The following is a 17,887-nucleotide window of genomic DNA, read 5'->3' as shown; positions in this document are numbered from 1 at the left end:
ACAATATCAAGTCTTGTGCAATTGGCTAAATACATTAGTGCTCCAATGGCGTTTAAGTAGGGAATTTTGGGTCCCATTATTTCCTCACTATCTTCCTTGGGTTTTAATGTGTCCTTATAAGCTTCTATGGATCAAACTACCATGGGGGTTTTCAAAGGATGGCATTTGTTCATATTGAAGTTACCAAGTACTGTCTTTGTGTAGGGAGATCGGTGCATAAATACTCCTCCATGGAGGTGCTCGAGCTGCTGGCCCAAGTAAAACTTGGTTTTCCCCCAAGTCCTTCAATCAAGCTCGATATTAAGACAAGCCATTGCTTATTTAGGAGAGAATCTATTCTATATTGCTGAGTTTGTTCGAGTTCAACGATTTGCCATCGACATTGTCTTTTATTTAATGTCCTCTATGGTGGCAATGATATTTAGATCATAGACATAAACCGAGATGATATACAAAATCCATTCAGGGATTTCTTTAAAAACACATGTGGACAATCATAATTGTTTGAATGACCTCTCTTCTAGAGATATCTACTTAACTCTTTGAACCACAACCTTCCGGATTATTTCAATCCATACCATGATCGCTGCATGTGCACACTATACATGTTGCAGTTTCCTTTTGAATTTGTGATCTTGTGTCCTTTAGGGACTCTCATATAAAATTCCAAATCCAATGACCCATAAAAGTATGCCGTCAATACATCCATCAACTGCATGCATGGGTCCACATCCTTCATGAACAGAACATCTGGAGGTGATTAATTCTCATTGTTCTAAGCTAAAAAAAAGTAGAGAAGAGATGGGATCACATAGCTAATTTTTGGGAGGCCTGCATGCCGTAGGCTAGCGAAACAACCAGGACCACCCAACTAGCATCTATTTATAGCAACTGTATAAGAGCCCCTCGATGAAAAAGTCTACCAACGATCTCCATGCTGCACCGTGCATCTATGCCTAGTTTTCTTACCCTCCCTCCACCATAAATACGCACCCATCTGCAACATAGATCACCAAACATATCGACCAATCCCTCTTCCAGTCAAGAAAAAAGGAAGATTACACCAACAAACAAACTAGCTAGCCAATGGCCTCCTTGTCCTCTTTCCGGCTCGCCGTGGCGGTGGCGGCACTGTTGGTTGTTGGCTCATGTGCCACTGAGCTCACCTTCAAGGTCGCTGAGGGCTCTAGCGCCAAAAGTCTAGAGCTTGTCACTAATGTTGCCATCTCTGAGGTGGAGGTCAAGGAGAAGGGCGGCAAGGACTGGGTGGCGCTCAAGGAGTCGTCGTCTAACACCTGGACACTCAAAAGTGAGTCGCCGCTCAAGGGCCCCTTCTCTGTCCGCTTCCTTGTCAAGAATGGCGGCTACCGTGTTGTCGATGATGTCATCCCTGAAAGCTTTATAGCTGGCTCTGAGTACAAGAGTGGAATCCAACTCTAAGTAACAGACATGTGTACTCTTGTTGGGTCACATGCGAAATATGAACATCTAAATAATCCTCTCTTAAAAGAGATCGTGTCATGTTTGAGTGAGCAAATAATTATTATTTTTGGTTATTTTGTTGTAATAGGCCGATGGCAACATAAGGCATACATGTGTTCTTCCAAAATATTGCTGCGGAGCTGCATGTGAGCATTGTTTGGAATATATGTCATTTATATAAGATATATGGAAAAAAGTATATTTGGTCAACTTTCATTAAGATGATTGCATCTGTTTGATTTTCCAAAGTTTTAGTACATACTTATGTCCAAACCAATGTAATCCATTTCACTTATTTTAGCTTGTCAAAAAATTTGTAAAGTCACATCTACACCTTTTTTTCATTTTCTGAAAACAAATAGTTGAATTGACTATACTATGACCTAAAACTATAAGCATTAAGCATATTGGTACATCGTTTACCTTACGAGAGAATTCATTATATACCACTGTGTTTGTCAGAGGTCTACAGTTTGCTATTGACTTTGTCACGTTCTACAATATGCCATCGACTTTTGCTTAACTTCTACGACTTACCATCACCGTCCGGTTATCCTTTGTGAGAAATGTATAATTTTATCCAAATGACCAAAATACCCCTATAACAGATACTTCCAAAATTTGGAAAAAAAATTTGAAATATCATATTGTAAACATCCAAAATTTGGCCAAAAACTTAAAATCTGATATTTTAGAATTTTTGTCTACATTTTGGAAGTTTTTGTCCTGGAGGTATTTTGGTCATTAGAACAAAATTGTACAGTACTAATGGAGGCTAACCGGACAACAATGGTAAATCATAGAAGTTAAGCAAAAGTTGATGGTATATTATATAATGTGACAAAGTCAGTGGCAAATCTTAGACATGCAATAAACTCAATGGCATTGCCGGTCTGACTGGCAGAGTCCGAGTTAGACTCCATTTTCATCGGGTCTCTGGTTTCCTTACTTGGGAAGACATGTTTCGGATTTCCATTGGTTTCTATCCCGAGTTGGACATGGAGGAGGGCTTATAGAGGGCAAGACCAACCCCTATATAAGGAACAAGGCCGGTTCAATTGTTACCTGACAAACACATAATCAATAGAATCGTTCTTTTACTTTACTTTTAGCCATGTTTTCTACTTTACCCTAATTTTAGTTCATCTTTATCGATTTGCACCGTTTGCCCACAAAGAGGTGCCGCACTCAAAAAATTAGGTTTGTCCTAAAAACCTTCCGTTTGCCCACAAGATAGATAGTTATCCTCATATTGATCTAAATCGGACTAGAGGCTGATTTTGATTTCTAAATCGGCTTCGCTAGCCGGTTTAGCTTTCTTTTTACAAAACCTATCTTGATTTGGTTGTTTGGCTAGATCGGGGTAGTTGCCGACTCCATATCCCCGTAAGGCGTTTAGGTGCTGCGATCGTTCTTGTCGACTTCTCACAAAAAGTTGCCAACAGTAACAACAAAGATAAATAATGTGATGGAAGAGGGGAATGTGCAGCACACCGTTTCAAATTTGATGATTGATAGTTGGTGACGATTTCATCGCTACAACATCTCCAATGTTGTATTCTCTCCGTCCTATAATATAAGAAATTTTAGAGGGATGTGACATATTCTAAGTCAACGAATTTGTCATATCCCTTATAATATAGGATGGAGGGAGTATAAGTGAATGTTATCCAATAAATTCAACCAACTTTCATAATCATACGTGTACCTTTTTAACTTTTTTATGCACACGCGCACAAAAAAAAGAGTGGTTACGTGTAAACAACTATAGACACCACGATCGATTTGAACTAGAGCAGATGGAGTGAAGGACTCCATATGTCCACCACCTACCTCTGAAATCGAGTCAAAAAGCTATGCGCTAATTCAGATATGACAACCTATTGTAACTATTAAGCAGAGCAAATAATGTATTATCACCTCAGGATTTAAGCATATTAAACAGGGCAGCAAATCATCACATCATAGCTATGTTCTCAAACATCTCAAGATTCTATGAAAAATACTCTGTTCTTCCTATGATATGTGTCATGCAATGCAATCCATGGGCTTGTAAAGACCTTTCTCTATTATTTATTGCAGCATATATGATAATAAGTGGTGTAAACAAACAACCAACTTCTCCAAAAGTTCGAGGGCCTTTCACTATATATATACATGAGTTTCTCTGCATTTCAAATAAGCTATACACCAAGGACATCGTCTCTCTCATTTACCAATATGTTTAGTTCTCTAGATACTATAACTAGATTAAGATTACCGGATTAACTTAAAAATCTGGTATGCTGATGTCACGAGAGCTTGCAATTAAGAAATACAGATATTAAACTAGTGTTGGACCATAGAAGTACAAGCCATTCATGGACTATATATATAGGCCAAGGCTAGTGCTCAGCCAAAAGCTGAAGATACTTTAACTCGTATTCTAATATTTATCATATTGAAAACCCTTCCAATATGCATGTGCTGCCTTGTGTATAAACATCTTCAGATACGTACACATGCTTAACTTAACTAGTTTAGGCTTAAGAGGCATTGGGAATCCGGGTGTAGCTACTCCCACATAGTGCATTACGGAAGTTGCATTCTTCACTTGTTCGCAGTGAGTTTGGTGTTGTTTCAGGATTCACGCTGGACCATTCCTATTAAAAACAACAAACATTCATTCATATTGATGTGTATATCAGAGTTGCCAGAGTAAGTGGTTTGGCATGCATCTACAAAGTATTGTTTACACTGAAATTTTGCAACTCCTAGGCAAAGTTCTCATATCCATCAGACTCTTTGGTGATTTCCAAAAAACTAGAATTCCAAGCGTGCTGGGGGATTTCGTATATACCAGAATTTCCATTCTTAAATCCAACCTTGTAGTCAATTTATTTTATTAAAGCAGATAGCTTGAGATTTGGTCGAAGGATAAATACCACAACAGGCTAATCTGTCAGAAAAATGGCACTGCGAGCCGACATCTAGTATGCAAATATAATGTTTTTTTCATTTAATTTGGCTTGGCTAGCATCATGCTAATTAGGCCAGGGAAACACTAGGAGCATTTCACTAGATCGATACGTGGCCGGGGGGAAGATCAACCATGAAGATGAAGCGAGGCCGAAGGGATTGATATTGAACCAAAACGAATTAATACCACTTATTTCTGGAAAAAAACGGCTTGCACTATATAATTATCTGCAGTATATGTATATATTCTGGCTCTTGTGCTATTATTCAGGTTTGTTCAACGTTAGATGATTGGTGATGGACTGTTTGGAATCTAGCCGATTAATCAAGCGCGAGTTCCCCCGCTTCGCCCCCAAAATCAATCACAGCAACAACATCATCATCGCATAAACAGAACAATACAAACAACACAAACAAGAAATCTACCGGATCCGTCCGCGGGTCGCCGCCGCCGCCGCCGTTAGATCCGATGGAGAAGTCGTCGCCGTCGCCAGATCTGCGGGAGAAGGTTGGGGCGAAGGGGGAGATCACTAGATCTGCTCGCCGGAAACGCCGTCGCCGCCTCCTCCGCAGGATATGCCCATGGGAGGGTCTATGCAACCGCCGCTGCCACGGTAGAAGCTTGGGCGCGGAGGATGAGGAGGAGGGGGTAGAGAACCGCCAGATTCAGTCGCCAAATACGCCACCACTGTCGCCTCCGCCGGATCTGCCCGTCGGAAACACCACCGCCGCCAACTCCGCAAGATCCGCTAGCGGGAGCTACCGACGCCACTGCCACTGCCTTCACCGGATCCACCACCCACCGGAAATGCCACCACCACGGACGGATCTGCGGGAGGGGGTTGAGGAACACCGGATCCGGCCCACGGGAACGCTGCCGGAGGAGAAGCTTGGGCGCGGAGGATGAGGAGGAGGGGGTAGACGACCGCCAGATTCACTCGTCGAAAACGCCACCACTGTTGCCTCCGCCGGATCAACCTGCCGAAAACGCCACCGCCACCAACTCCGCAAGATCCGCTAGCGGGAGCCGCCGACGCCACTGCTACTGCCTTTACCGGATCCACCCATTGGAAATGCCACCGCCACCGATGGATCTGCAGGAGGGGGCTGAGGAACGCCGAATCCAGCCCGCAGGAGCTGCTGACACCATTACCACCACGAGGGGAGGAAAGGGGTGACTGAGTGAGAGGGGGAGAGAGACGGGTGAGACTAGGGCAGGGAATGGAGAAGGTCGACCCCGTCACCTCCCACGCGTGCCTTTATCCACTCGCGCGCGGCTCTCTCTTGGCTTGGCTCGTTTGATAGGTGCGTTTTTTTAAATACCGGCACCGATAATATATTATAGCTGGCGGTTTTTAATATATTATAAGTGTCGGTTTTTTTTAAAAAATAGCACGTATAGTATAGGTATTGGTTTTTCTATTAAACCGGCACCTATATTCACTTAAAGGTGATGGATTTTTTTTTTTTGTATTTTCAGCCTGTGGAGGTGGGCAAAACACTATAGGTGCTAGTTTTAGCTGTTCCGGTGCCTATAGTGCCAATATGTATGTGCTTTTTTATATTAGTGATGCTGAGGGTTTCATACCAGAACTTCCATTCTAAAATCAATCCTTCCAGTCAATTTATTTTATTAAAGCAGACAGCTTGAGGTTTTGGGCAAGGATAAATACCACACCAGGCTAACCGATCTGAAAAATGGCACTGTGAACCTACATCTATATAGTATGCTAATATAATGCTTTTCTCTTTGGCATGGCTAGCATCATGTTAATTAGGCCTGGGAAGCACCAGGACGTTCACTTGCACCATGGAAAGAAGTCAACAGCCTTCACTGTATGGTTATGCCGATTCGGTTTTTTTTACGTGTCTAATTGGTGGGTAAGGATCGATAGGGTGCTCCGGAGAGGAAGCATTCCACGAAGATGCTGGATGAATGCTCCGATTAAATTGCCGGATGAGGATATCCACCTTTACTAATCTCTACCATTAGTAATTATTTACAATAATTAATATATTTTGTTGTTAATTGGTAATTAACTTGTCAAAAATAGTATTGATAAGATATAATTAGTCTATTTTGTTGTTAATTAGTATAAACTATGACTATATTAATGATAATTAATATATTTTATTATTAATTAATATGTTCAATCCATTCTTATCCACCCAATCAAACAAGAAATTGGATCACCATATCTATTAGAAAAAACTGACCATATCTGTGTAAATATGGATGACCGAACGTGGCCGGGGAAGATCAACGATGAAGATGATGTGAGGCCGAAGGGATTGATGCTGAACCAAAACGAACCCACTTATTTCAGGAAAAAACGGCTTGCACTAGATAATTATCTGTAGACTATGTATATATTCCGACTGCTGCTTGTGTTGGTATGCCGGTTTGTTCAACGTTTACAGATTAATTATTGTTTCGTACCATTGTCCATTAGATGATTGGTGATGGAATGTTTGGTACGTATAAACTTTTATACCTTCAAATATATTTTTGACAAATAGCTAACTTCAAATATTTAACCAATGTTTTATGAATGAGGCATCCAATTATTTTTTAGATAATAGAAATGGATTACATCTCTGGCTTCGGTCATAACACACAAAGTCATAAGTTTAATACAAAAGGTAAAGATAAAAATAAATCAAAATGAGAAATAAGATGATGGGACAATTCCCCACCCTCTTTATTATTAACTAGCGTTAAACCACACAGATTTTTAGCTAGCAATTCTAATGGAACTACGCCACCCATAGTAAAATAAGAGACCCTTGGCTACTGATTGCAAAAGTATAGCACCATTACGCGTGGTATCCTGTTCCTCTTGTGGTAGCATCGTAGACCAAAAATGGATCCAATTGGAAGACATAAAGAAAACCTACATAGGGTTAGATAATTATTTAGCATTAAAAACTTTATCATTACGACAACTCAAAATTGGCCAACTTACAACACTAGCTCCGATTAGAATCAATTTTTTAATGGACCTAGGTACCCCTCTAAGCCAATTACCAAAAAATATTTTTGACGTTACAGGGTGGAGGAGGGATATTAAAAACAAAAAATACACATCTGTAACAAACTGAGCAACTTGATACTTGTCAACGGTGGATACCCGTAGACTGGATAAATTGAGTATTGGAGTACGTTGGTACGATGATCTAAACGATACGATATTAAAGCAGACAAGAAACAAGGATTATACTGATTCAGGCCCCTCATGATGTAATAGCCCTAATCCAGTTTATACCAGATTAATATGGAAAACCACATAGTACAAAGGGTATAGATGAATCCAATCATACCGACGAGATCCTTGTTGAGATTGATCAACGTGATCTCCCGGCGACTTCGGCTTGAGTTCTTTGGCTTCGTAAACTATAGTGGGTGTGTTGGCGCTATGATTCGATGATCCCGAGCCCTTCCAAGGGTGTGCCTTTTATACCACGAGCTGCCTTAGTCTCCAAGTAGAACTCGGAGACAACGAACCCTGCACGATATAGAATAATCTCTATCCTCTCCTAGTAGGACTCTGATAATCTACATGCTGTGAGGATATTTTCCATAATACCTTGCATATTTCTTTATCGCATACGGAAACATATCATAGGATATGAGATATGCCAATCCGGCATATTTGGTAAATCGTAGGATAGGAGGTATGCCTTATCCGTAACCCTGAAAATACTCAAAGAAAAGATGTTGGATTATCTCTTGTGGATAACAGAAAGAACAATGTTTCTTCCTCCCCCCACCATTTGCTTTTGGCCAGGTTTTATTTCGTTAGAATTACTTTCTTATGAAGAAACCACATACACACCTTTATCTTTAGTGGAACCTTTAAGTCTCATGTAATTCTTTTTATCCAAACATTAGAGTTGATAATCACTTAGATTTGACTGAAAATTGGCCATTCTTATGGAGCGACCATACGAAACAGTCCTTTTCATTTTCGTTTGACGGAGTCATACAAATTAGCTAGCCTGAGGATCCCAATTACTTAATCCACAATTTTCTTAGACATTAACACAAATGTAAAATGGCCTATATTACATATAGTACGTAGGGCCTGTTCACTTTGATGACATTTTCAACCTTACCAAATTTTGGTAAAGTTGCCAAAAAAGTGGCTACATTTATTTTGTTGCCAAAATTTGGTAACTATATAAGAAATCTTACCAAAATTTTGGCAGGCAATACCAAAATTTAGTAAGATTTTTTTTAGCATCAAAGTGAACAGACCCGTAATGACTATGAGATATCAATATATATACATATATATGTATACATATATATATGTATGTGTATATGTATATATATATAGGAGTTGGATAATATGAACCTAGGTGCATCTGCACCTCAATCCCACATGTGACACGTGTCTATTTTTCGTTGTAGCTGATCATCATTTTCACCAAAGCTACTACAACTTGTACCTACCCAGCCCAAACTCTTATAGGGAAAATTTTAGGCAGGTACACAATGATGCTGTAGTCATGCATTTCTCACCCACCCATGTACTAGTACTAGTCTGCAACTGTATTCATGTCTTTTCACTAATGTGACCGTGAGAGAGAATGAGAGAGAGAGAGAGATGAACATGTAGTTTTAATAGATCTCTTGGCTACAATCACATTACTCCATGTGATTAGCCATCAAATATACGTTGATGTTTTTAATTAATCTGACCACCTTGTTTTGTATGTCCGGAAATTAATCTATATCTGGTTTTATTCGGACATGTTATATCAAGATGAATGTCCAATCACCACGCAAATACAATATATCCGATGTCCAAGAATGACATTGTGAAAATAATATATCATTTGGCATAAATTAAAATAAAAAATACATGATTTTTTTTACAGATATATGCTACATAACAAAGTATAATTTCATTAATTGACAAAGAAAATAATATACACTGCAATTTGTTGACACCGAAAATGAAATACAACGAAAATATCATTTTGAAAAGTCATGTCTAAAAAAAAGATGTCGCAAAATGATAACATATAACTTGACATGTATTGAAATTAAAAAAAAAATCACATGTGTGTTATTTCCAAAATGGTCATGTATACTAAATTTCCATGGATAACAAGAGAAAAGAAACAATATTCAAATGATGAGTAAATACTACATGATGTGTGGTCAACTACCTCTCATCTGTTCTTTCTCTCTCTTTGCTCAGGAAGTACATATCCCATGTCAGAGCAACACATGCATTACGTATCTCCCTGACATTTTCTCCTGTAGACAATCTTCATTAGTGAAAGGTCCATTTAGAAAGAACGCATCTTGGAACGATTGAATGGTTGTAATTCTGGGTGCAGATGAACCTCGGTTCATATCTGCTTTTATATATATATATATATAAACTGTGCAAACGAATAGAAAACTTCTAACAAATCTCGATGGCCTTGCTAGCTAGGTGAATCATCATATACTTCCATCTTATTTTTTTCCTTTGACAATTTACAGCTTACTAGCTTATAGGATTGGGAAATCTCTGGAATTTTCATATAGCTGCACAAATTGTGGCACAGAGCTGCATTCACAGTTCTAGAAGCAAATCATCATACATCATAGTCAATATGCAAGAGTGGCCGATTAGCAGTTACTCCGACAGTTGGAAGTAGGGTAGTAGTACATTCTGGTTTTTGAGCAAACAGTTCTAACTGGCCATTGGTCAGTTCTTTTTTTGTTCATGTTGTTACTGTAGCTAGAAATCCAAAAAGACACCAAAATGGATATATACCAAAAAAAATGTGCAATTCTTAAGTTGCAGTCACCACTGAATCTGAAGTCAACTAAACTTCATACACTAGGCTCATATTCCTGCTAATATACCTCATACAAAATAGGGGCACATTCTTACATAGGAGTAGCCATTTTTAATTCAACTAGGAAGATAGCCCGTGTATTCACGCGGGCATGTGTCGTACACTATGTTTGAACATCTACAATATATGATTTCTCCATAAATTGTTTTCATTAGCATTGCTTTTATAATTGTCTAACCTAGCTATTAGTTATCTTTATAGCATATCATATTTAATTAATTCCTACAAGCAATTATTTATAATATTCTTCATCATCTACTAAGTAGGTAGACATATTTTGTGTTAGAAAACATGTATAGAAAATTAAGTGTAAAATGAAAAGTAAGATGTTTTTTAATTGAATATAGGTTGTCATTGTTTATTGACGGATGAATTGGATGGGATATGAGGCTCTACTAAATGCATGGGTTTATATTATTGTTTAATTTGAGAAAGAACCCATATGTGAACGTTCCATGTAGAGAGTGTGTGAGACTCCATGCAACCTAGCGCAAATAATATTGGATGAAGAAATATGGTTGTGCAATATATTATTTTGATAGATGATGTATTATGAATACACGCTTGTCTTTTAAGATGAGATAGAACTAATGGTTGGAAATAATGGGCTTATCGGTTTAAAAGGCCTAGGAGGATTTATGGGGTGATAGGTGGCGACTTTATATAAAAAAGAAACCATCATCTAAAATCGATTAGATGATATATAAAATAAAATTATCAGTGTAGCTTAAAATTATGCTCTTTTTAATATTTGTTTCTCTCTATAGTTTTGTAGCTGAAAATAGGGAGGAGACTGGAGAGAAACGAATAGCGTAGAACTCAAATCAGATATGAGAAAGGGTTCACAGTGCAATGGTGTTATGTGTATATGATTGGAGAGGGAGGTGGACGGTACATTGTTTTTTTTAATAAAAAATCTTCGTAAACAATCTAAGTGAGAACCTATGATTTGTTGTTTTCTCATTCTAAGGATCTTTAAGACATGACATGTGGTGGCTTAAGTTTTTTTATAAAGAGAAAGGCAATCTAATAGTTAAAAATAATGGGTCATCAAATTAAGTGGAAACCGATGAATAGATATATACTTTATTTTCTCTTTGAATTTCAATTTTTTCAAAGTTTTAAAATATCATACGTGGTGACTTGAGAGTGCTATAGAGCACGCTTAATCGATCTTTACTATGTAAAACTATTCAAGAATATATAATATACGTTTTCCTGTTTTTCAATGTTTCGTTGTTATTTGGTAAGGAGATTTTATTTTTATTGAGGTATATTTAATGCCTTCATCAGTTTGAAATATTTATGTCTTTAAATCCAATTGTTAAATTATAACTCGACTGATCTAAATGAAAATTGATGAAATTATAAGTCTGCCAATTTAATTGAAAATTGATTGTTAGATTTGTTTTCTACGGGTCACCGGCCGAGTCTCCCCCGGGCCCACGGCTCGGACCGGGCGCCCTGGAGCCGCTGCCCCTGCCGGAGCCACCGGTCCGACTGCCGCCACGGTGGCGCCGCTGCTACCCGCGCCGTCACCACCGCCACCACCAGCAGCGCCTCAGCGGGACCGACCCCTACCACCACCAACGGCCGACATCACAGCCAGGATATTCTCCCGGTCGCGTTCACTGCAGAGGGGGAGGATCCCGTCCGGAATCAGCGTTTGCTCGACGGTGTCCAGGCCTAGCATCGCCGAACCACCGTCTTCGCGTCCACCTTGCCCCAATCCCAGCGCTCACCCACGTGGGTGCGCATGGGATCGTTATACCTGGTGTACTCCCACGCGCCGCGGGACTGCTCCTGGAGAGGCGTGATGCGACGGCGGAAGTAGTCACCGAACACCATCACCGCCGTTAAGCCCTAGCTTTGCAGGCCCTTCAGGCGGTCCCGCACCGCGTCGTACTCCTCGCCCAGCTCTGAAACCGCCAACCACGCGGCAGATCGTTCGGGAGGGCCGGCAGGGAGCCGAAGTCGCGGACGATCCGGCAGCGCGGTGTAGAACCAATCCTTCTTCCAATCCTCCCACTTCTTGCGGAGGTGACTCTCGATGTACTGCCCCGCCACGCCTGGCTGGGGCTGGAAGTAGCATCCTCCCCCCACCACGCCTTGCAGCAGCTGTGGGACGAGGAAGGACTGGAACAGCCACATCGTCGGCCGCACCCCGACGAACATTTCGCACAAGTGCGCGAAGATGGCCAGCGTCATCATAGCATTAGGGGCGAGATGCAAGGCATGAATTTCGTAGAAATCCAAGACCTCGTGGAAGAACCTGGAGAATGGCAGGATCAACCCCACCATGGCGAAGCACAGGAGGTGCACGGATCGCTCTGGGTACCGTGGCCGCGGCCGCGTCTCCCATACCCTCACGGCGGCATCCTCCGGAATGATCTTGCGGATGAGGCTAAGGTGCCTCTCCGCCGTAATGCGCGATGCCGGGAGGACGACGTCGCCAGCATCTTGGGCCATGATGGCCAGCGGGAAACGGCGAGGAGTTTGGCGTACGGAATAGGATGGAGGGAGAGAAGCGCTAGGGCTTGAGGGGCGAGTATGCGGGTGTGCAGTCGGCGAGAGGAAGGAGACGAACTCTCCGCCTCCCTTCCCTTTTATCCCCGCCTCGCCCGCGCTCGCCTCCTCGTTTCACGCCCCTGCGGTTGCCCCATCGATTCCTGCACCTACGGTTGCCTCCTTGATTCTCGCGTCCACTCATCACGTCGCCCCACTGAACCCGCGCCCCGCGGTTAGTGCGCTTGTCAGTGGCGCACTCAGCGCGGGACGTGCGGTGTTCACCAGCGCGGCTAGGCGGGCCCGCCGTCGGTCCCTTCACGTGCCTAGCAGGCGGGGGAGTTGAGGCGGCGTTGGGTGACGATTCTGGGTGTGATCTGGTAGACCCCCCGACTTTCGCGCCCTAAGTGCCCAAGTGAACGGCGCACTTAGTGGCGGTCAAATCGCTGTTATGGCTGATGCGCCAGCCTGGCCACCCGACGGCGGCCGCCTGGATTCCTTGCCGAACCCACAACCACGGCACGGGAACTCATCAGGCACCACGCCAGACCGCCCTTAGGGGGCCAATGTCCGACGCGGTGCCGGGGGCTACTGTCGGTGATATGGGCCCAGGGGTATGCGAAGTACGGGGGAGTTACCTTCAAATCCAGCCACGTGGCCCTACAACCTGGCCCTCGCCCCACACCTCGGAAGACGCAAAGGCAGCCAGGGGGCCTCGGGGTGCCACGCGCGCTGCCTCGCTCCGAGGCCCTCGCCCAGCTGCCATGTGGCGAGGGGAGCGCGCGGGGAGGAGACTCAGGCTGAACCGCCATCAATGCGCGGCGCCCCAACCGTCCGTCACCGCATTTAATGCGGTAAGGGCGGACGTGCGGTGCGGCCCGATTGACCCACGTCAATCAGGCATGACCAGACTGTGACCGGCCCGTCGCCGGTCACGTCCGGTCGGACGGGCAGCCGTGCCCCCACGTTCGCCCCTGTACCCGGCAGAGTGGAGGCAGGTATGCCCCGTCCCATCAAGGCATCATCTGGAGCTCCCTCCACGTGAGAAGGACCGCCACAAGTCTTCGTTCATTTAAGAGGGAATGACAGGGATGTCCCCCGTGTCAGGCGGGAGGTGGCGCTGGGTCCCACTCGAGGACGGAGGGCCGCTTAGCTTCTGGGCGAAGGCACGGATCGTGGTCCGGTCTGAGTAGAGTGGGTCCCCCTCCCATGATAGAGTAGGTAGAAGCGGTGCATGTAGTATCCCCTTGAACTATAAAAGGAGGACCTTGCCCACCGAGAAAAAGAGACGACTCCTAGTAGGCCTAAACCCTAGGAGAAGAAGAGCGAGAGTGCTCTCCAGAGTTTAGGAACCTTTGTAACACTCAACCATAAATCCCATCCACAGGAGTAGGGTATTACGCTCCATAACGGCCCGAACCTGTATAATCTTGACACCCGTGCACGATCTCGAAGCACTCAAGGCGGATAAACGATTTCATCAAGCGTGCCTTTTCCCCCGGCCAAACTCACAAAAGGGGATCTCACTGTCACCCGCTAGAGAGGATCATTCCTCGACAACACTTGACCTCTGCTCCTCCCTGAGCATAGTCCCGGTCCTCACCATTGACCAAGGCTGACCTCAAGTCACCTGCACATAATCAGACAAAACAACCGTTCCTAGGTACAGATATCACAACCTGACCCACATTAGTCACATGCACTCACACCAACATTCACATAAACTCTCAAACCAATTCATTGATTAAATCATCTGCACAGCTAATTGTTCATCACAAATATTAATCATGACAATGATTTCATTAATCAATCATCCTTAAATTGCCTCCAAATACACAAATCGATCATCTCAAATACATCACAAAATCTTAAAAAAATTACATCACAACTTCTACAAAATTCATCACAAATCCACATCGACACAAATCAAATACATCACACAACAATCTCAGATCCAATCAAATACATCACACAACAATATCAGATTCTCCCAAAAAAAAATCGCCAAAGTAGGCACTGCCTCGCCGCGCGCCGCGCCGCCGCCGTGCCGGCGGGCCCTCCGTGCCTCGCCGTCACGAGGCCGCCAGCCGCCGCCGCGCCGGCCGGCCGGCGCTCCGCGCCCTGCCGCCGCGCGGTCGCCCGCCACCGCCGCACCAGCCGGCCCTCGCGCCGGCCGCCAGGCCGTCGCCTCGCCACGCGCCGCGCCGCCGCCGCGCCGGCCGGCCCTCCGCGCCCCGCTGCCCTCGCGTCGGCCTGGCATCCTCGCCCCGCCGCTTCACTCCGGCCTGGCATCCTCGCCCCACCACTGCAGTAGGGAGGAGAAGGAGAGGAATAGATAAGGTTGAGGAGAGGAGGAGAGAGGAGTTAAAGGAGAGGAGGAGATACCTCGATCCGATCGCTTTTATCCCGGTTGGTAACACCAACCGGGACTACAAATAGATCTTTAGTCCCGGTTACCAACCGGGAGTTAAGCGTATGGCGATCTTTTTTCCTGGTTGGTGTTATCAACCGGGACTACAAATAGATCTTTAGTCCTGGTTGGTAACACCAACCGGTACTTAAAGATTGGAAAGTACCCTTGAGCTTTTAAACCGGGACTAAAGATATTTATAGTCTCGATTTTTAATACAACCGGGACTATTGTGAAATCTGGTCGACCGACCAAAGATGGTTTCTCCAGCAGTGTCAAGCACACCCTCCAAATCTCCATCAGCGCTTGCCCAAGGACATCCTCTCACCTGTAGCCAATTAAAATTAAATTGAATTTAAAGTGCACTCTTGTTTGAAGCACGATCTACACCGACTTGTAGGATTATTTCCCCCAAGGCCATGTGCTCCTTTCCACCTATGCCTCATCAATTCGCCATATCTTATTCCTGTCAAATTTATTTCATCGACTGCCACCGCCGTTCGATATCCAGCTAGGGGCGCACTACCATATTAATTAGCATCAGCACCATCTAGCCATGTATGCAAACCCATGTCCCAGATATAGAGCCACAACGGGGCAGCACCTAAGACCCTCCATCACCGCCATGGTGCCATCAACATTGAACTGTTAATTGCCCCTCTGCCAAGAATACTCTATATGCATGCCACACAGTGCCCCTCGGTGCCTTGCTCATCACTCCTAACCATTTTCTCGGCCACCCATCTATCTTCCACTGGCATATTCACCCCCCTCCCAATTTGATCATGCATGGGTCCACATGCTCAATGAACGGATCATGAGGAGGTGACTAATTCTCATTATCTATAAGTTAAAATGGCTGCTTTTTGGGAGGTCTGCATGCCCTACGCTAGCGAAACAACCGGGACTACCAACCTTGCATCTATTTAAAGCAATTGTATAAGAGTCCTTCAACGAAAATGGCTGCCAACGATCTCCATGCTGCACCGCACATTTTCTTACCACCCCCTCCCCCCTCCGCCATAAATATGCACCCAGCTGCAACATGGATCACCGAACACATCGATCCATCCCTCTACCAAGCAAGAAACAAGAAACATTACACCAAAAAACTAGCTAGCTAGCCAATGGCCTCCATGTCCTCCTTCCGACTTGCCGTGGCGGTGGCTGCACTATTGGTCATTGGCTCATGTGCCACAGAGCTCACCTTCAAGGTTGCTGAGGGCTCTAGCGCCACTAGTCTGGAGCTCGTCACCAACGTCGCCATTTCTGAGGTGGAGGTCAAGGAGAAGGGCGGCAAGGACTGGGTGGGGCTCAAGGAGTCGGGCTCTAACACCTGGACACTCAAAAGTGAAGCACCACTCAAGGGCCCCTTCTCCGTTCGCTTCCTTGTCAAGAATGGTGGCTACCGTGTCGTCGATGATGTCATCCCTGAAAGCTTTACTGCCGGCTCTGAATATAAGAGTGGCATCCAACTCTAAGTAACAGGCATGCATACTCTTGTGTTGGGTCATATTGGAATTATGAACCTCTAAATAATTATGTCTTAAAAGAGATCGCTCCATGTTCGAGCGAACCATTAATTAATTTTCTGTGGTTATTTTTTTGTAATGGGCTAGTGGCAAAATAAGGCATACATGTGTACTCCAAAATATTGCTGTGGAGCTATATGCAAAGCATAGTTTTGAATATATGTTATTTATATAAGATATATGGGAAAAAGTATATTTGGTCAACTTTCATTAAGATGATTGGGTGCATTATAGTACATAGGTATGTCCAAACCAATGTGTTCCTTTCACCATTTTAGCCTGTCAAAAATATTGTAGAGTGACATCTATACTTGTTTTTTTTTTCCTTTCTGAAAACAAATTGTTGATTCTCAGCCATACTATGAACTGAAACTATAAGCACTAGCCATCAGCCCATACTATCTAATTATATCATCATAAATATTAATACTTTAGTTGCAAATGAATATTATGTCTTTTGTAATTACAATAGCTCTTATGTTAAATTAAAATAAGATTTTATATGAATTATATATACCTTGTTAATTAGTGATTCCTAATTAATAGAATACTTAGTGGATAAAATTCATGATTTTTAATTCGTTTTGACTATGACTTCCAATGGCATGTTTTCTTAATACAATGTCTCAATATATTATTGTTTGTATTATAAATAAAACAATTTTAGTCATTTTTATCCCTCAACATTGGTAAAAGAAAAGTAATTTCACTGAATTTGTTGGAGGAATCATGTATTTTCTGAAGCAACGACTATTAATAGAAACATAAGTTGTTGAACTGGGTGAAGCATATGCAACAGATAATATATTATAGTAATAGGATGACACACCTATACTTATCGTGAAAACCTGACATAAAGGATCAAAATCAAATAACATATAAACATTATAACATATAGTGAGAGGACACCATGCACTAGTAGGTATGAATGGATTCTTCTAGGAGCCAAATCAAGAACTCTTCTATACTGTCCTATCCTAATGCATATGAAATCAGTTATTATGATTCTTAACATTACTTGTTTTGGCCCATAATAAAAATATCGCTTATAAATTTTAAAATAATATAAAAAACTGTAGGATACATTAGTTTTTCCTTTGATCACCATTGGGGAATTGCAATAATCATCTATTAATTT

General features: G+C 43.0%; 2 protein-coding genes across 2 annotated transcripts; both read left to right on the top strand.

Annotated features, from left to right (window-relative positions):
• Positions 1-1,005: 1,005 nt before the first annotated feature.
• LOC127771553 (pollen allergen Phl p 2-like) lies at positions 1,006-1,702 on the top strand. The gene has a single exon (XM_052297478.1). The coding sequence runs from the start codon at positions 1,087-1,089 to the stop codon at positions 1,438-1,440; it is 354 nt and encodes a 117-aa protein (XP_052153438.1). The 5' UTR covers positions 1,006-1,086; the 3' UTR covers positions 1,441-1,702.
• Positions 1,703-16,275: 14,573 nt separating this feature from the next.
• On the top strand, positions 16,276-16,953 carry LOC127771550 (pollen allergen Lol p 2-A-like). The gene has a single exon (XM_052297474.1). It carries the CDS (start codon positions 16,345-16,347, stop codon positions 16,696-16,698), a length of 354 nt encoding a protein of 117 aa, XP_052153434.1. The 5' UTR covers positions 16,276-16,344; the 3' UTR covers positions 16,699-16,953.
• Positions 16,954-17,887: the final 934 nt, after the last annotated feature.

The sequence above is a fragment of the Oryza glaberrima genome, chromosome 4 (assembly GCF_000147395.1).
Source record: "Oryza glaberrima chromosome 4, OglaRS2, whole genome shotgun sequence".
NCBI lineage: Eukaryota > Viridiplantae > Streptophyta > Magnoliopsida > Poales > Poaceae > Oryza > Oryza glaberrima.
This window is presented reverse-complemented; position numbering and strand designations above follow the sequence as displayed.

Bases quoted from the DNA above. Each gene is read 5' to 3' on its own strand.
- LOC127771553 (XM_052297478.1), top strand. From the start codon at position 1,087: ATGGCCTCCTTGTCCTCTTTCCGGCTCGCCGTGGCGGTGGCGGCACTG.
- LOC127771550 (XM_052297474.1), top strand. From the start codon at position 16,345: ATGGCCTCCATGTCCTCCTTCCGACTTGCCGTGGCGGTGGCTGCACTA.